Here is a 19,292-nt window from a genome sequence, read left to right on the forward strand (position 1 = left end):
TTGGCCAAAGAAATTGGCAGAATGTGTTATGCAATTGAAAGTAGAAGTACAACATCTTCAATAGTCAGTAATGCGCGCACTAGTATTACTGAAGTGATGAAGGATGTCACCTCATTGCCTGGAGCTGAGCAGGGAACCAGATTGTGGTTCTTTGCCACTCGATTGTTTTTAAGTGCAGAGAAGAGAGAGATGTACTGCACTATGGAAGATCCTAACATGAAATTAGGGTGGTTGCAATTTGAGATGAATGAAAAATAGGCTTAGGTTATTCATGAATTATTTTTAATTTCGTGTTTTTATATCCTACCTTAAGTTTTAGCCAAGACTATGAGACTATTTTTTATTTTTCCTTTTTTCATCATGTCATACTCTTTTCTATATTCTTAAATTTGAAGTTATATGAAGAATATGTGTTTCTATTATATTGTTGGTTGTGCCTTTATATGATTTACATGTTTAGCCATTGAAATCTGCATGTCTAAATTATGAACAATCCAGGTGATGATGATGAAGTTGAGGAGGAGATATTCATGCGAGCTATACAACTTAATGCTCTGCTGATTCAACATTATTATGATAAGTATATCCATAAAACTCCTTGCATGACATCTTCTCAAATGGGTTATAAGTGGATAATGGAAGTTTTAGGAGGCAATAAAATTCGGTGTTATAATGCATTTAGAATGCAGAACTACGTATTTTATCGTTTATGCACTGATTTGGAAATTATAAACAAGGAGTTGTTAGGTTCAAATAGAACTAGTCATATGGAGATCGTGGAAATGTTATTGTATTTGTTAGGACAAGGATGTGGACTTAGGTCCGTAGGAGAACGATTTCAACATTCCAATGAAACCGTTTGTAGATATATTGGAAAAGCCTTAGATTTTGTGTGTGAGCTAAGTAATAAAATAATTAAACCGGACGATCCTGATTTCATTGGCGTTGTACCAAAGATAATGAGGGATAGAAGATACATGCCGCATTTTAAGGTATTTTTCATGTTTACTTGATTGTTTTTTAGTATATAGTTATTTATGGTGTGACAAATAACAATATTATTCACAAGATTGTATTGGGGCTATTGATGGAGTGCATATTCCCGCTTCAATAAGTGATGAAGAAAAAGCACCATTCATTAATAGAAAAGGAATACCAACACAAAATGTCATGGCGGTATGCAATTTCGATATGCAATTTATCTTTGTATGTGCTGGTTGGGAAGGGTCTGCTCATGATACAAGAGTTATGCAATCGGTTCTTCAAAATCCTGAAATGAATTTTCCTCATCCTCCACCAGGTAATATATTAAATTCAGTTAATCTTTGTTGGATATTCATGGTTAAAATGTCATTTTAATAAATTTTATTATATAATAATTTTGTAAGTAAATATTATGTTGTGGATTCGGGATACCCTACGATGTGTGGATATTTGAGACCTTATAAAGGACCAAGACAACACTTCCAACAATATCGTAGGCAAGAACCAAGAAATAAAAGAGAATTATTTAACAAAACACACTCTTCACTTAGAGGTGTTATAGAACGGACATTTGGAGTTTGGAAAAAAAAGTGGAAGATTTTAAAAGACATGCAAGGATATTCATTCGAGAAGCAAGTCAAAATTGTCATTGCTACTATGATACTTCATAATTATATTAGAAGATATGCGCATCGTGATAGACATTTTGTTCGAGGTGAAGAAAATGAAAATGGTGAAGGAGCTATGGAAGAAGAAGATGATGATGTAGAAGAACAAAACCATCATGGTGCACAAGAAATGGAGACATTAAGAAACAACATTGCTCAAAGTTTGATGGTTGCACGTTTAGAATGAAAATATTTACATTTAGATGTAACTACATCTATCCAATATTAATCATATGAAACATTATTTTTTTAAAAAATTAATTTGAAATTATCTTAAATGTCCAAATTAGTCATTTAACAATTAAAAGCATAAGCCAGCTTGAGTTTACCAAACGTTCTACCACTAAAAGTCACTTATAAAAGCCAGTTTACCAAACACTTAGCTACTTTACTTATCAGCTACTTATTTTTAGAAATAAGTATAAGTCAGCTTATCTAATAAGCCAAGCTGCACCAAACACAGCCTAAGTCCTCACTCGTGGATTTGGAGGTAATACATTCGGGTCGAATATGGAGCAGTAGCCCAATCTTCAAGTGGCCCATCGGTTCAATCAGGGAATGAGAACCTTAAACCTTGCGCAGTTCACCTTGTCCATAAATCACAGCGTCTGGGCTCGATTCGCTCCGAAATTCGGTGAAGGTGGTTTCTTCTCTTAATTTGATGGCTCATCTCTTCGATTGATTAGTCACAGTGGGTTTTAGACTATATGATCTTGATTTCTTTACTGAGATAGATGGATATGAGTTCTTTCAGTTTCGTTTTCTTTACCCTTAATGCCTGAAGTGCTAAAAGTCGAATGAGAGGGTTGTCGGAGAATTTTGATTTGTTTTGCTCTTTGAGTTTTCTGGTTCCAAGTTCAAACTCTTATGAAAAGTCTGTGATCCTATGTTTTATGCATGTTACTTTGATTTGGTCAGTAGACTATGGCTCAGACAAACATTCTCTATTACTGAAAAGAAGCACTGAGATTTTCCTGATAGTTTTCATCCATAGGGAATGATATGTTTTGATATCTGTGCAATGTACAATATAGGCTGTCATAGAGATAGAAAAAATTGATAGCTTGAATATAGATTACTTAATTTTAATGGACAGTACCAATGGTTCCCTGCTCCGTGTGGTATGTCTAGTCCTCCTCTGCAATCGTCGGTATATTTTTGAGTTCCATTACTACTAAATTTTGCAACAGTAAACGCGATCTGCTTTGAACTAGAAACAGTAGAAAGGGTTTGGATACATTAGCTTGTTTGTTTTGAATTTGATAAAGGCACAGCATAGGGCAGAGTGATCAAGAAATGTCGAGCTGATTTGAATTTCTGACATGCCTTCTTTGTTGTGCCGATGAGCCTGATTGTATTCAAACTTCGTCCCATTATAGAAGAAACCATTTTCAAATTGATACCGCTTATGTATGTGTTGAAGAGGATTCCGTGCCTGTATTCATGATTCTGGAGTTCTCAATAGCCCTTTGGTCCTGTCATTTTTAATTTATCATTCAGATAATCAATTAGAATGATAATCATGAATTAGTTGCACCTACTCTAGATTTTCATCAACAGCAGAAATGGCTTAGTAGAGTGTACTAGTAAGCTTCTAGTAGAGTGTACTAATTGATAATGACTGTTATAATCCTCAGGTAGCCAATGGAGTCTGAAGCAGAAGCTCTTGAGGAGAAGTTGACGTCTCTGCTCAGTCAGCTCCGAGCTGAGTGTGCCATTCTTGAAAGAGTGGTCCACAAGAACAAGAACCAGCATAGACGTTCCTCCTACTTCCAGTACCTAATGAAGGTCTACAATTTCTACACCCTATTTGTAATGGTGATTTTTCACATCGAATTTTCCGTAGAAAATTGAGAAGTGAAGAGAACAAACAAGTCAAAATGACTAGATATAATCTCTTCTAAATAATTAACAGTATAGACAATACAAGCGTTAAAGGCATCTGGTGCCAAACTATAAGCTATGCCTCTCTGAGCAAATGACCATGATTTGCCAATTGTATGAGAATGAGTTAGAGTTTAAGCTCAGCTGTTTGTTTTACTTATGTATTTTAAATCCCCATTTTCTGATATAAGATGAGAGAATTGTGATTTTGATTATAATTTGCCACACCATGTTATTAGTTATAACTAAGGTTATACTTTGTTGTTTGGTAGCTGGAAAAGAGAGTTAAATATACATTACGTAAGCCAGCAGCAATTAGATCATTTAGGTTGTTAAGCTTATTAAAATCAGTTTCAAATTTACCTTTCTCTAAACTTTTAAATGTGTGCATGTAAATCAGGTAAGGAGGGATTTGAAACTTTTACAATCAACTAAGTTGGAGGAGATTTTGGGCTGCTGTTTCCAAAGTATCACCGGGAAGAGACCGAAGCAAAAAGTGCATCTATTAGAAAGGTAAAGAAGTGGTATTGTTATTACATGTGTCTTATATAGATAATGCTATTCCTTTTTTGAAAGAGGTAAATCACGTTAGAAATGTGTTGATGTAATTCTTCAAAGGGAAAGCAACAATAGTACATAACAATATTGGATAAACTTATAATAGTAAAGTTTTGTTTGTCTTTTTATTACAAAAATTTGCTTTCCACAGTTTGGGAACTTAACTTGTATCCTTGATAGGCTTAGAAGTTTCTCTGGCCTGACCATTTGGTAATATCTATCACTTGTCAAACCCTTGCTTCACAGTTTGAAAAGAAGAAAATGTGAAAGCGGAAAATATAATTTTATGGAGAGACTTCTGGGAGCTGCACGTCTTCTATCACAGGTGTTTCTTGCTTTAACATATGATCTCAGTTTCTTCCGTGGACTTTTATTGTGGTTCACATTGTATTATTTACTATCATATTTACATAAGCAATGTTGATTGCTGCCTGTTTGATACAACTGCTGAAAGCTCTCAGGTTTCTAACGCACCTTGCAAAATAATATATTGTTCTCTCACCCTTATAATTGACCTGAATGGTAATTTGGTGTTCATTAGCAGTTAATTATGATCTCATAATGTGAACTATGGTATCTGTCATGTTTTCTCTACTGATCCTTTGATCTGAAGAATATGTGTTGAGTAAAAAGCTAGATATATCTTAAAGGACAAGAAACTTGTTTTATTATTAAGTTCTTGAAAAAAAATTACCAAGACCTTGATAATTTTGCACTGTTTCTAAGCCAATGAAACCATTCATGAGTATGCAAAGAAGTGTCTGACATGGTGACATGAGTAAATTGACTAAATTCAAGCATCGATGTATCAATGCATTATGTGGATTTATTATTGGGTGGAGAATGCTGTAGACTGAGTTTGCAAGTCTGTAACATGGTGAACTCGGATAATTATGTATTTATGTCTGTTTGCCATATATGGTGGATGATAGGAGTCATAAGACAAGTCCTGATAATGTAATTTGTCCATTAATTAACTGACCATAATTTGAATCCAATACATATTTTTGTCAAGAGGGGCCTTGGTGGAAATGCTAAAATTGTCCATCTTTTGAAGAATTTCATTATTTTGAAGTATTAAACTATGTTCTGTTTCTGTTGCAGATGGTTGAACCAATGTTGAAGGCAGCTATGTATCCTTTTCTGTTATTGGTCACATATAGTAAATGTCTAGTACTGTAAGACGGAAGAGAAGATTCGAAAGTTGATGTAATGGTGTGACTAATGTGGCTATCCAAAGGACTACAGGTTTCCATATTTTTTAGGCTTCCAAATCTCATCTATGACATGAGTTTTATAATACAGTGTTCTCTAGGTTATTACCTGGTAGTCTTGGACTAATAACCTACATCTAAAGACCACTGCTTTCCGGAACGCTGTAAGAGTTTTGGATGATATCAAGCAGTTGATATAGTATCTTTTTACACACCAACGAATGCATCTTTTTCTCATCATAATTTCTTGCTTTGCCTCTGTCATATCTATACTTGGATTTTCTCTACTGGCCCTTTGACCAGAAGGAATATGAGTAGAGTTAAAAGCTAGGTATATCTTAGAAGACAAGAGGCATGTGTAAAATTCTTGAAAATAATTGACCAAGACCTTGATAATCTTGCAGTGTTTCTGAGCCAATAAATTCTTTCATGAGTATGCAAAGAAGTGTGACAATGCCAGACACTTCTTTCCACACTAATGATATAGGTCTTCTAGCATGAATCGGTGCATTATGTGGATCTGTTACACTTAACTTTTTTATAGTCAGATATCTACATTGCTGGCTCAAACTTTTTTCATGGGATTCTCGTTGACTATCTTAGCTTTGCTAGCTCGACTTCGAGTTTTGGTTCAACAGGTAATCCCATGACCCTTTACTGGGCATTGCTGCTCCTTGCCTAAATTTTCCAAAATTCGGGACTGCTCTGCTGAACTTCTCTTTAATGGATTATATTCTACAGATTTTGCTTGATGTAGTTTCAGTATTCAACATGGTTTCTTCTCTCTCCGAAAAGAAGCAATCGGTAAAAATCAATCATGAAGGAATTGAGGTCTTTAGGGAGTTTTACCCTACACAAGAGGAATTCATCACTCTGGAGTGCGTGTGGAATTCTGACAAATTTGAATTGCTTGAGAGGACGCATAAGAGCCAGATTGCATGTCCTGGTGGGGATCTTTCTTTGGGGACACCATCTGTAATTTATCAAAGTGTTGAGTCTTCCCTTGGAGGTCAGTGTATACCCGCATTCTTACTTTATCTTTCTATATCTAAGCATATCATCCTTCAATTTTGTTTTTGTTTGCACATCTCAATGTCTTTTTTCTTTCGCACCGTTTCCACTGTTTAATATCTGAGGTGACATGATTGATGTATAGTGCTGTTTTTGTTTTTCCACCTGCATCATCCTTGTTGGTTGGTGTGGTACTGTTTCTTCCTTGTGGGTATTTGTATTCAGTAGGGTGATAATTCTACCTTTTGTTATCCTTATTGTTCTGTTTTAGATTGTAAGAAATATAAGGATTATTTGGTACTGGAATTATAGTGGCTGTGGATTTCCTCTGATTATTGTGATTTTCCATGTTATAACTCTTCTCTGTATAAATGTTTCGAAGGGCAACAATGTCTACTTATGGGATGGTTACACATCCCAGATTTTAATTTACAGACTTTTCAGTTAAATCCTCAATGTATGATGAAGTTTTCAGAACAATGGAAGGGTGTGCTGTACAGTTTGTGTAACGAGTCGCAAAATAAAAAGGGTGTATAAATTGACATTTTGGATGTGTGCACTTCTTTAGGTACATATTGTCAACAAATCTAGAGTTCTTATAAAATAAGACTCCATTTATGTTACTAAACCACAGAGACATAACAAATGGTTATTTGCACCTATCTCTTGCACCTATCTATTGAGTGGTAGAAGTATATCCTATGTTGTAATTTCAGCTGGGACATGCTTATCCTCCTTAATCCTAAAAACGTGTGTTCACTAACTACACTAGATAGATCCCGAGATAAAGTAACACTGACTCACTGTAGGAGTATATACCAAGTAGTGACAGTAATTCATAATTTTCTTTAGTTTAATGTGATAACGAGCGCACATTGATTCTTTGTTATTTTTTTTATTTGTGTTAGATGACGAAAATATGTCTGAAGGGGCAGATGCAAGCCATACTGTTGAGCATGATCACGTTCAGGTCATGGAGAACAAGATTGATCTATTGTCTGGTCCATCCGATGGTGATGATGTAAAGCAGGTTGAACCTTGTGGGGAGGGTTCAAATATGGAAGACATTCCAAGCAAAGGACTTCCCCAAGAAGTTTATCTGCCACAAATCCCTTGTTCTCAGGCATCAAAACTGAAGTCTGGACCAGTTAAAGTTGCATTTGTACAAGTTAAAAAACCCATACCATCATCGGCAAACACAACAGGAATCCCTTCTAGAGAAACTGACAAGATTAGCCTAAATGAGGAAGAACCATTGTTCAGCTTGCTTTCTAGTTCCAATGTGAAAAATAGTCTCTTCTAAATTGCTTTGTTCTAGCTTAATGTGAATCCTCAAGCTTTTTTTTTTTTTTCAATGCTGCAGTGTAGCATGATCATGTCTATCTCAAATTATATCTAAATTTCTCCCTATACCAGTGATTCTGTAGGTAGTTTAGCGGTGAAGTGGTTTAGCGGTATGAATATTCTGGTTGTTAACCTTAAGTGGCCGGACATATTGTTGTAATGCACAGTTGGAGCATTCTACATATGTGTAGACAGATTGAGTTTTAGATGTTATGAGGGTGAAATGTGCACTGAAGTCGTTCGTGAGCTGTGTCCTAGCTAACTAACATAATTGAGGCCGTGGGATGTAAGCGTTAGATCACTTAGATGTGCAAAAGAGGTTTTATAAAGCAAATAAAAAAAAAGCCAAAATGGAAAGTACGGAAATAGAAATTGATTTTGGGCTTCTTTTGGAGTGTTGGATTACTTGGGTGGTAGTGCAACTCTCTGATTGGCTTAACTAAGAGGATCAAAGATATGGTGTGTTGTGTGTCAAACAGGTCATCGAGAGGGACCCCGTCGTTGAGAAAGACCAAGAAGATGACATTTCACTAGGATCTTTCTAGCAACTGATCCTTATTACAGGGAGCCTCTCAAAGCTTTGAAAGCAAAGCAGAGGAAATGGTTCATGCTCTTTTGCAAACAGGAACACTTCTTCCCCATTGTGCTCCTCATGTCTCTTCCTTCAGGTACATATTTTACTGCCTTCAGTTTTGCTAAATCATCTCATTTTCTTATCTGGGTATTTTTCTAAACTTAAGATCTTGTTGCAATTGCTCATCAATGATTTGGGATTTCATGGAATTTCGTTATGCTCGACTTTCTGGGTTTTGGTTATTAGATATACATATGGGGTTACTCAATTATTATGACTGTAATATTTTTGCTTTTATCTGATTGGACATTGATGGTGTAGAAGCAAACAACAGTTGATAGCCCACTTTCAAATATTTAAGATGCTAACTGTAGTGTTAGATGCACACCAATGACACCATAGCTTCAATGCAATTTGCATGTGAGATAAGGATTGCAACCATTGCAGATGACAATTCTGCTTTTATGTAATTCCTATATGCATCTTTATGCTTTCAGATACATAAGAAAGTACCAAATGCAAATGGTTTGGCATAAGTGCAGTTGCGAAACAATGTTGTTTATTTTTCTGATTGCTTCAACTGTGATCACAATTTGTTGGCCTTCATTACAGGGGAAAGCCTAGGAAAATAGTGATTAACTGCTCTCTACAGAAATCTACGAGCGATGAGCCAGTGACCAAACATGTATTATCTGGTTTTGCTGCATCTTTAGTGCTTCTCTCACAAATAAACCAGGTAAGTAGAGTTGATCTCTCGTAGTGTTATTAAAGGCCGCTAAAATGAGATGTAAATGTTCTGACACACGGAATTCTTCTTCAGCAATTTACCCAACATAAAAAGTATGTGGGATTGGAGTATATTGGTTGCATGTTATCAGCTCCCAGACAGAAGTATTCTGTTATGGAAGTTGGTATATTACTGCATCCCTTTACATAAAGTTATTCAAATTAGCTGTATGATAATGTCCTTGGACCTTGGGTTCCATTTGATTAGCTCCCGGCCTTAAGTGAATTGCAGTCTTTAACTCTGACACCAGAGACGAATGTGTACCAAATTTTCTTTCAACACCATTCATTGGAGAGAAATGTTTTAGTTCTCTCACCCCCTTCAATCAACAGTGGCATAAGCATACAGTTAAAGGCTTTCTAGTAGAGATGTCTGAGTTTTGTGCACTTGATTCTCTGTTTGAAACTTGGTAGAATATTGGTTATACCTTTCCTGCAGTGCAATATGTAACAATTTGGTTGATTTACATCAGGAAGTGCAGTAGATTATATGTGGATTGATGGAGAGAGTTTTGAAATTAGTGCACAAGAGATTTCTGTACGGTAGTGATAAAATAGATTAGATACCTGTGCCATTGCAGGAACTAGAGGTTACCTGATGTTTGTATTTTAACTGCTTATGAGCAGGCTGTTGCATCAGAAATTTACTTCCAAAGAAATACTTATGAGCTTGCAAATGCTGCTGAGAAGACGGTAGCTTTTCCACTGGATAAGGGCTCTGATGATGGAGCTGAGAAGCTAATGATGATGAGAGGCATGACAGCGAACAATTTTGATCCCATTAGATACTCTGGAAGGTGGTATGAAGTTGCTTCACTTAAACGTGGATTTGCTGGGCAAGGTCAGGAAGACTGTCACTGCACCCAGGTAAATGGAAATGGTATGTGTAGTTTGAACTGAGACACGTAATTTTATTAAAATATACTTTCCGGAGATAAGTTTGTTATGAGGAAGAATTTATATTCTCCTGTTTCTTGTATTGTACATGACTGCAGTTCCAATTTGTTCGACTCCCCTTCAAGTTGGAAAAAAGCTTGAATACAAGTCATTTTGGTCAACTTTAACCACTTAATTTAGTTAATTCTGTCTGTAAAAATATTTCAACTTTCTAATTGCAGGGTGTATATACCTTTGATATGGAGAAGAGGGCCATCCAAGTTGATACCTTCTGTGTTCATGGGTCTCCTGATGGGTATATAACTGGCATAAGGGGAAATGTTCAATGCCTTTCAGACAAAGATTTGGTAAAGAATGAGACAGATCTAGAAATGCAGGAGATGATCAAAGAGAAGTGTTTCCTCCGATTTCCAACATTGCCATTTATCCCTAAGTTGCCGTATGATGTGATTGCAACTGACTATGACAATTTTGCTCTTGTTTCAGGCGCAAAAGATACAGGTTTTATACAGGTACTTATCAAACTGATTTTTAAATTTTGGTGACATTTTTTAATTGAAAGCCTTTAACTTACTTTTTAGAAAATTATGAACTCTTGTCCATTCCTTGAGTTTTTCAAATTTAATTGGACTATCTTTATAATTTCAAAAGCCTCCATATCTCTGGTGAGGTTTCCTATGGATGCTAGGTGCAGATGTTTTGATCATACCTCTGAATCTTTAAATGCTATGGAAACCTTCACAAGGCATAATTAGGAAGCAGCAATCATCTTAAAATTTTGTATTCTGTCTTCCTGTATTAAGGTACTGCTAAACGATCTTTGGCATTAACATTTCAGATATACTCCAGAACACCAACTCCTGGTCCCGAGTTCATAGAGAAGTACAAGTCATACTTGGCCAACTTCGGATATGATCCAACCAAAATCAAGGACACCCCGCAGGATTGTGAAGTGATGTCGGACAGTCGGCTATCTGCAATGATGTCAATGACCGGAATGCAAAAAACTTTAACAAATGAGTTTCCTGATCTAGGACTGAAGCGCTCTGTTCAATTCGACCCCTTCACTAGTGTATTTGACACACTGAAGAAGCTTGTTCAGCTTTACTTCAAGTAGTCTTGCTCTTGTTTGTGCTGTTAATTCATGAAAGACTATGCTACTTACTATAACTAGTGTTAGTTTGCGTTTGTAAGTTTTGTTTTGGTCAATAATTGGCTTCAATAGATGATCAACATGAATTGAAAAGTGCCCCAGTATTCTAAGCTTATGTAAAATTTAGTCTTAATAACCACGATTTTTAAAAAAGCAGAGTTTTCCCATTTTTTTGAGTTTTTGCACTTGAAACCCAAACTGGGCCTAACACATAAACCACCAAGCTTATGTTGATGGCTTTCTTTCTTCTTGATAACTTTGTTGTTGTATAACGTGTAACCTACTCTCCCTTGCATCATAAAAAATGACATATTAAAGGAAAGAGGAGTCAGAGTTGCCAACTGAAGATTGGAAACGATGAAGCTCTCCTTCTCTCTGCCTTCCAAATCCAAATCCTCATCGAAGCCGCCAAACCCTATCAACCCCTCCGCCGCCAACCAAAACGGCGATGTATCCAAGCAATTCGTCAAAGAATTCGACGCCTCCCAGCCCCTCTCCGCCGCCTCCCAGGCCCCCGTTATCGCCCCGATTGAAAACGAATGGCGCCCCCACAAGAAGATGAAGAACCTCGAGCTTCCGATCACCGAGCCCGGCGGCCAGCACCTCCGCTTCGAGCCCGAGTCCCTCGCCATCGAGCCCGACTCCAACATCTCCTACGGCCTCAACGTCCGCAAGTCGTCGGAAATCGATTACTCCGGCGGCGGAGAGAGGCTGAGATCCGGCGCCGTGGAGGAGACGCTGCTGCAGAAATTCAAGAGCGATTTGGAGCGGTTGGCCGATCATAAAGGGATGGAAGAGTACGAGGGGATGCCGGTGGAGGGATTCGGCGCGGCGCTGCTCTCCGGCTACGGGTGGTGCCCCGGGAGAGGGATAGGGAGGAATGCTAAGGAGGATGTGAAGGTTGTGGAGTATACTAAGAGCACTGACCGGCACGGCTTAGGGTTTCATAAGAATTCGAAAGAGAAAGAGAAGAAGAAGAAGGAGGAGGTTGGGAGAGAGAGGAGGCGGGAGGAGGAGGTTGCTAAGGAGGTGAGGATTGTGAAGGGGAGGGACAATGTCGGCTCGAGGGGGAGAGTGGTGGAGAGATTGGGGAATGGGAGACTGGTGGCGGTGAAGCTTGCGACGAGGGCAAAAGAGGAGGAGGGAGTGGTTGTTAGAGTGAATGTGGAGGATGTTGTGGAGGTCGGTTCGAAGGAGGAGGAGAGGTGGAGGAGGTTGAGGGGGGAGGATAGGAAGCCGAGGAGGGAAGAGGAGACGTGGCTTGCGAGGCACATTCGGGTTAGGGTGATAAGTAAGGACTTGAGAGGTGGGAAATTGTATTTGAAGAAGGGGGAGGTTGTGGATGTGGTTGGACTGGGGACTTGTGATATATCTATGGATGGGAGTAGGGAGTTTGTTCAAGGAGTGTCGGAGGATTTTCTTGAGACTGCGCTGCCGAGGCGTGGGGGACCGGTGCTGGTTTTGTCAGGGAAGCATAAGGGGGTTTTTGGTAGTCTTGTTGAGAAGGATTCTGATAGGCAAACTGGTGTTGTAAAGGATGCTGATACACATGTGTTGCTCAATGTGAAGCTTGAGCAGATTGCGGAGTTTACTGGAGATCCTAGCTACCTTGGATATTGATTCATAGGTAATTCGAAGCTTAAATTGGATACTTATATACTTTGTTTGCTTGTTTGCTTGCTAGCTCAATTATGATGTTGAAGTGTCGTGAATTGTTGGAATTTTGGATGTTTATTGCTTCTGTCTTTCAATGAACTTTTAACGGTTGTGAGGATTTATATCTTGATAATCATGTGTGAAAATATTATTATTTTATTTCTCTTCATCTGTTTTCTCGTAGATTATCTGACCATTATCTTTGTTAGAGGTAGTTAATGGCTTTCCACCTTATTTTACTTTAGTTATTGGATGATAGATGTTGGAAGAAAGAGAAGATGATTATCAGGACTTTTTTTTTTGAGTAGGTTTAATTTATTATTGTTGAGAATAATATGAGTTTGATTGTGTATTATACCTTGATCTTCATCCATGAATATATTAGAAAGGCGATATAAGATCAATCTATAGTGATTGGCAAGGAAGATTTCCTCTATTGTAGGATAGATAACAGGTCTGAGTAATGACTAAGAACCATGAGCTTAGGCTGTCACAATTGCATAGACATTATTCTTAGGCCTTTTATTTTGTGGCCTAGCCTTAATCCAATGTGTGAGGCTGTTGATGAGAATTTTCACCCTGTTATGGGAGGTAGTGTTTAAAGATGAGTCACTTAGAGGACAAGTTCAGAGCGTCTATTACTGCACATGACAATGTCCTTGTAACTGTGATAGGGGGGTGTTGGATTCTCCCCCATGTGTTGAGGGATGGCCCTTCCCGTCCGAACTATGTGTCCAAAATTATTCAGAGAGCAATATTTGTTTGTGTTGTTTGGTTTATATTAAATAACAGGTTCATGTACTCTTTCATAATCTCCTCTTCCTGACTGGGAAAGCATTTCAATGTAATAATTTGCAGGGTGTATCACTTTAGACATGTAGATACCTGCACCATTCAGCTGGTTACGTGAACATGTGAGAGTACTTCTATGGCTGTCAGTGTGTGCACATGAGAAGCGTACCTTCTTTTACCAACATTGCCATCTCTCCCCACGTAGCTACTCAAATGTCGTTGCCACTAATATGGCAATGAACCTCTTGTTTCGTGAGTGAAAAATAGATGTTTCTATTCAGGTACTTACCAATGAAAATGGCTTTCTTTTTTCGCAAAATATGTACTCTTGTCACTTATTGGAAAACCTATCTAACCTATAGTTTTCAATACAAACACTATGGTCTCCCCTAAGACTCGACTTTCAGTGCAAGTAATTATTATTATTTTAACATTCTGCTGATCGCTGCCATATGTTAAGTGTATCGATTGAATTTAGGATTTAGAATTTTGAGGTGCGAGTTGGTTGATTGTCGAATGCAGTTGTTACTCCATCATTGGCAACATAATGACTTGATTCTCTTGGCTTTTATGCTTAATATTGACAATGTATGTACATCCATAATCTACATATGCAGCTGCATTTTTGTGGTAGAATTCATTGTTCATTTGTACATGAAAATGCAGATTTGATTATCTTCCTGTTTTCTTAGTATCTCAAGAGTTGTGTGCCACTGTTATGGGGTGCTGGAATTATCTTTACGATGTTTTTTTCTTTTATTGGGAATCATTACTTTAATGATCTTTTTCGCCATTATTATTTCAGATTTAGTCGAAACGCCTGATCTGGGTCCTAAATTTATAGGGATTCAGAAAAACTGCTGAAAATCGGAATCTAACCGTCAAGGGCCAATTGGTGCCAGTCAGCAATGCCATTGCCCGTTGTGCAACAGGCCTTTACAACTCTATTTCCTGATGCACAATTAAAGGTCTATGTTGAGTTTAACTCTGTTAGAGTGATTATTTGAAGCATTATGAATTTACTTCGAGGGTTTGAAGATTCTGGAGCTTGTTAGTTTATCATTTTACTGGTGCCACTTATGTCTCATGAGGTCGTGCAAGGGGTAGAATTGTAGGAGACATGAAAGGGATTTCATCCTGATAGCTAGGTCTACAGTTCTCAACATACAACTTTTCTATATATGAATGTGGCACAGTGAACTTGCATGGCTTCACTTTTACATTTAAGCAGATCATTCTACTTAATTGTACTAATATCAGGGGTTGGTTAAGAATTTACAATTACGTGGCCAGTTTCAGGATGCATGGATCGGTTGTTTGGTTCTACTAAATGAGTGTGCAATTAGAGGCTGCAATGCTCTGTATGCAGTGGAGACTGCAAAGGGGGGAGCTTTGACTTGGAATTCTGATAGAGTTTGGACCAGTACTTTTGGCATACCTAAATTACTAGTGGGGAGGGAGGTGAAAACATGGTGGGCAACGTGGCGGCGTAGGTACAACATTCTCTTTGCCCTTTTGATATCTGTGGACCATTTTCAGTTGTTCATGAATGCCCTTTGAGAATGGCCTATGAGTTGTGATATGTTGTCAGCAATGCGGCCATTAGAAGCTGGTTGGACTTCTTTTGCCAATTGAACTCCCAGCCTTGGAGGGATAACATCCTCTTTGATCAGCCGGTTGAATTGACACCTCTGCTTGCTGGGCATCTATACCTTGGTTGAATTGACACCTCTGCTCCGCTAACTTGGCACACTGTAGTTGATTAATTTGTCTTGCGATCAAGGCAAGAGGAGGGTGTGACCGTAGGGTTTCTTTTATGATTGACTTCAAGTAGTCTGGCTTCTTGATGTCTGCCTCTCCAATCTTCCTCTTTCCTGCAAGAAGTGTTCCGATGTGCTTTTGGATTTCTCAGAAGTTCTGACATTGCCCACTCTATAGGTGGTTGCTGACGTCTCACTTCCAGCAGAATACTTGGATCCTGAAAAATGGACCTATTCGATCCGCTTAGAATGGTTTATTCAGTTAAGTCAGGGTAATATCATTATTGACACTAATAAGACGCTAATATCGATGGATTTTACTTGTATGTGAGGCTCGCAACTGCTACAGCGCAAGCTTGCACTGTTTAAAATGGAGTATCATATAGGGATCGTAATGGATATGATGACCGTGAGAAAGTTAGTTTCTTGGGGAAGAGGTTAACTTAATCTTTTTTTTTTCAATCAAATACAATAACTAATATGCTTTAACATCAATTTGACATATTATCTGCTTTAAGTTGGATTTAAAGATAGAGATATACGGGATTCATACCCATTGTCCACCTCGATCTTTAATTTCGATTTTGGTGAAGTAGCAGCATAAAAAAGGCCAGTAGAGGGAAAGCGCAGTAGTAAATTCCCCTAGAATGAAATGAAACCTAAGAAGCTCAGTGTCACGAGCTGCACAATTGGTTATGCCATCGTGACACTTCCTGGGAGCTATGCCGAAGAGAGGGTGTCAAGCGGCAAGCATGCAAGCTGATTGCGGGCTGATTGGGTGGTCAGTGACATGTCCAGGTGACAGTTTCGTAATTAAGACGAACTTCTAGGTTCGAGGCACTTAGGCTCGGAATTTGGGAAATGTCTGAACACGAAAAATGTCCGGGACGTCGAAATGAGTTCAATGCACTTGACGACATATTTTTATGAGCTTGTATGAATTAATTATGAAAGTTGCCCCTCCTCGGATATTTGATGTTTCCTCCTGCAAAGTCTAGTTTTCTCCAATATGCTCTATAGGGGGGGTACCTGGTGTCTGACTCTCCACCACCCTCGGTGCCGGCCTTATGGGGTACTAAGTGAGTCACTCCTTGGGGATCTTGGGGAACCTAGGAGCCGGGCGGATGTCACCAAAGAGTGGTGGCATGCATTTCCATGAGTCAGGAAGTCTCATGGACAATATTGGCCGGTAGGCCGATATTGCGGGTCCATGCGGGTGGCGAGGTTCGTACATAGGCGATCCTTATGCCAGCGGCATGGGCGAACTTGTGGGCTTAAGGAAGATTTGTCGGAACCCCGTGGTGCGCAATGGCCACGGAGTAAAGCGATGTGGGCATAGGTTAGGGGTTCGCCTTGCCCAAAGGAAAGAGTTGTCAACAACCACGGAAGGGCGACACCGTGCTAGAAGGAAGAAAGCCTATAATGGGCAGATGCGGGCAAGTGACCTATGAAAGAGTATGTTGGCAAATCAGATATGATGTCGGATGATATGTGGTAGGTGAGCCGTGGAGGCGAGCCTCGCCCATGAAGTTAATACCTAAGGGCAGAGTTGCCCACATGAGTACCCCATGGGTGAGGGGTTGACAAAGGATGCCTATGTGCCGAGTGAGCACGATGATGGATGCTCAGGAGGCAAGTAACGTGCGCAAGCTTCCAAGGGACGGTCAGAAAGGAAGCGAGGACCATCAATGTCTCGACCTACTGTCATGCCGCTTGCTACGAGGTGCAAGGTGCACGCATGTTAGTAAGGGGTTGGCATGGAAGCCTATCGGTTGGGCGAGTGTCATGGGAGCACCATGACATGAGGAAGCGATCGGTAAGGGGTTTGCATTGAAGCCTATCGGTTGGGCGAGTGTCGAGGGAGTACCATGACACAAGGAAGCGATCGGTAAGCGGATGGAATGGAAGCCTATCGGTTGGACGAGTGGCATGGGAGTACCATGACACGAGGAAGCGATCGATAAGTCACAAGTTGTGAGACTCATGTGTGAGTGGCTTTCGTTGGTGGAACCTCACAAGCAAGGAATGTAAGAGAGAAAGATCGGAATGACACGGGAGGTGCACAAGTGAGAAAAAGAAAGTTGGCATCATGGATGCATATTGAGTTAGGCTGGCCTTAGTTAAGAGTAACCTTGGCGCCGCACGGGTCATATTCCGTTGCGTAGTAAGTCGGCCTGTGACACTCAGCAATGTCTATGCCGTCCTCAAGCGCTACCTCCCTTCCGCCTTACCTCTGCCGTCGACGTAGCTCCGAAAGTCGTCTCCGGTTCGGTAATCTTCACTCTAAACTCGATCTTCTCTTCGTTTTCGTCACTTTTCGTAAGCAATTAAAACCCTAGTTAATTGGCTCAGGCTTGTTGACACTGAAGAACATGGAAATTAATTGAGCTGAAATATTGCTTTAGGCTTTTCTACCGTTCCTCTGTCTTCGATTTTATTACTCTGTGTTGGTAATTTCAGTGGCTTTTGTTGATTCTTATCGTGTGAATTTCATCTTTGAATGCAGAAGATTCGTTTGGGGACATAAATTCAATACTGCAGGGTAAGTTTTCTTAGGTTTTACTTTAAAATGAGAAGAGAAACATGGTTACATGTTCCTCTAGGTTGCTATATATGAGAGCACAGGGAGTATCGGCATTGATATTCATAGTGTACCTATTCGTTTTGTGTATAAAAGCATGGTCACTGTTATGTATGTACTTCGAAATGTATGTGTCATGACTCCCTTGTATCTTTGTATCAGGTGGTGGTGATCGGCATCCCCAGAGAATCGATGAATCGTGGCAGAGGGAAGTGGAGGTACCATGGATTCCAAATCTACCCACGAGTGTGGATGCATCAAATCGCAAAAAGGAAAATACTCGCGATAGGAAGCAGAGGTTTTTCGGCACCCGCCAGAATGGTCGCCTTAATAATATGATGGAGATGTGTACCAGTAAGCTAGGGGGTGGAACCACTGTGGAAGTGTGTGCTAAATTGGGAAGACACGATACTGACGATAGTGATACATTGATAAAAAGAAGGATAGATATGTTGGCTATGACTGCTACAGATGTAGTTGCAGACAACATATGCGGTGTGCTTCCGAAGCTTTTAAGTCACTGAACGAACAAGGTTTAATAACATATTCTTTTATATATATCGTAGGAGAACTGCATAATTCATCTTTCTCATTCATCGTTGTTGTCACATATATCCCAGTGAGTCGGTCTGTTGTATGTGTGTTTGAGATGTGATCAGTGGCGAAGCCCATGCTGATTTGTCAAGCCCAAAAAAAAACCTACATCAATACTAGCTTAAAAAAAAAAAAGAGCACTGGCGCACTGCAGCAGCTAGCAGCACTCCCAGCAGCAGATCAGAATTCAGAAGATGAAGAAAGTTCTTTCCTTGGAATATTGGATGTGAAGTTGTGAACACATGCAGTCAAGCTGTCATTCATGTCAAGCACCCACTTCAATCTTTCAAGCTGGCTCTTGGGTATTGTCGTATTGATCGGTTGCCGCTTGGAGTCCTTCAGTTCTTCATATCTTTCTAAATTCAAATATTTGGACTTTTTGATCAGAAAAGGTATGTTGTTTCTTGTTAGAGATTTCTTTGCAATTATGCCGATCTGTTACTTGTTTACCATGATTGAACTTACCTAGTATTCCAGTAATTGTTGCGGGTTTAAGAGTTGTGTGTTGCTGCACATTGGTTTAGGCTTTGGGCAATCCTAAATTCCTAATGCTCAAAGTCGTCTTCTTTCCCCCCTTCTCTACTTACCAATTTGATTTATATCTAACATTTTGGATATTACTTTTCTTTTCTGGTTGAGAACTTGAGATTATGTTATAATTACTTTCCTTTTCTGATTATTTACAAATTATGACAAACAAAACCTCATCCTGATTATGTAATAACCCGAATTTGATTTACATTTCTTGTAATTTTTTGAGATTAATGAAATGTTATTTTGATTATATCCATATTCTACGCCTTTTGAATAGTCTTCATTCAAAGTAGAAATTGGTT

The 19,292-nt window shown here is 39.1% G+C and overlaps 3 protein-coding genes across 8 annotated transcripts; all 3 read left to right on the plus strand.

Annotated features, from left to right (window-relative positions):
• The first annotated feature begins 2,218 nt into the window (after positions 1-2,218).
• Positions 2,219-7,741, plus strand: LOC126786723 (uncharacterized). Of its 4 annotated transcripts, none has more exons than XM_050512639.1 (8): positions 2,219-2,292; positions 3,290-3,440; positions 3,937-4,049; positions 4,341-4,419; positions 5,199-5,227; positions 5,853-5,946; positions 6,050-6,317; positions 7,228-7,741. In XM_050512639.1, exons 2-8 carry the CDS (start codon positions 3,297-3,299, stop codon positions 7,620-7,622), a joined length of 1,122 nt encoding a protein of 373 aa, XP_050368596.1. In that variant the 5' UTR covers positions 2,219-2,292; positions 3,290-3,296; the 3' UTR covers positions 7,623-7,741. The 4 variants fall into 4 exon arrangements, with proteins under 4 accessions (XP_050368596.1, XP_050368599.1, XP_050368597.1 ...); XM_050512642.1 differs by having other exon boundaries at positions 2,272-2,291; positions 3,276-3,440; XM_050512640.1 differs by lacking the exon at positions 2,219-2,292 and adding an exon at positions 2,304-2,343 and having other exon boundaries at positions 3,277-3,440.
• Positions 7,742-8,197: 456 nt separating this feature from the next.
• Positions 8,198-11,182, plus strand: LOC126788251 (chloroplastic lipocalin). The gene is made up of 5 exons (XM_050514220.1): positions 8,198-8,331; positions 8,850-8,973; positions 9,651-9,890; positions 10,142-10,432; positions 10,759-11,182. The coding sequence occupies exons 1-5, from the start codon at positions 8,264-8,266 to the stop codon at positions 11,035-11,037; spliced, it is 1,002 nt and encodes a 333-aa protein (XP_050370177.1). The 5' UTR covers positions 8,198-8,263; the 3' UTR covers positions 11,038-11,182.
• A 216-nt stretch (positions 11,183-11,398) lies between these two features.
• Positions 11,399-15,895, plus strand: LOC126787979 (protein MOS2-like). Of its 3 annotated transcripts, none has more exons than XM_050513910.1 (2): positions 11,399-12,700; positions 14,327-15,895. In XM_050513910.1, the coding sequence occupies exon 1, from the start codon at positions 11,431-11,433 to the stop codon at positions 12,691-12,693; it is 1,263 nt and encodes a 420-aa protein (XP_050369867.1). In that variant the 5' UTR covers positions 11,399-11,430; the 3' UTR covers positions 12,694-12,700; positions 14,327-15,895. The 3 variants fall into 3 exon arrangements, with proteins under 3 accessions (XP_050369867.1, XP_050369868.1, XP_050369866.1); XM_050513911.1 differs by having other exon boundaries at positions 14,366-15,895; XM_050513909.1 differs by lacking the exon at positions 14,327-15,895 and adding an exon at positions 13,588-13,674.
• The last annotated feature ends 3,397 nt before the right edge of the window (positions 15,896-19,292 follow it).

Source organism: Argentina anserina, chromosome 3, assembly GCF_933775445.1.
Source record: "Argentina anserina chromosome 3, drPotAnse1.1, whole genome shotgun sequence".
In the NCBI taxonomy this organism is placed as follows: domain Eukaryota; kingdom Viridiplantae; phylum Streptophyta; class Magnoliopsida; order Rosales; family Rosaceae; genus Argentina; species Argentina anserina.

Bases quoted from the DNA above. Each gene is read 5' to 3' on its own strand.
- LOC126786723 (XM_050512639.1), top strand. From the start codon at position 3,297: ATGGAGTCTGAAGCAGAAGCTCTTGAGGAGAAGTTGACGTCTCTGCTC. The intron at 3,441-3,936 runs GTCTACAATTTC...CATGTAAATCAG, and splicing joins ACTTCCAGTACCTAATGAAG to GTAAGGAGGGATTTGAAACT. The intron at 6,318-7,227 runs GTCAGTGTATAC...TATTTGTGTTAG, and splicing joins TGTTGAGTCTTCCCTTGGAG to ATGACGAAAATATGTCTGAA.
- LOC126788251 (XM_050514220.1), top strand. From the start codon at position 8,264: ATGGTTCATGCTCTTTTGCAAACAGGAACACTTCTTCCCCATTGTGCT. The intron at 8,332-8,849 runs GTACATATTTTA...CCTTCATTACAG, and splicing joins CCTCATGTCTCTTCCTTCAG to GGGAAAGCCTAGGAAAATAG. The intron at 10,433-10,758 runs GTACTTATCAAA...TTAACATTTCAG, and splicing joins AAGATACAGGTTTTATACAG to ATATACTCCAGAACACCAAC.
- LOC126787979 (XM_050513910.1), top strand. From the start codon at position 11,431: ATGAAGCTCTCCTTCTCTCTGCCTTCCAAATCCAAATCCTCATCGAAG.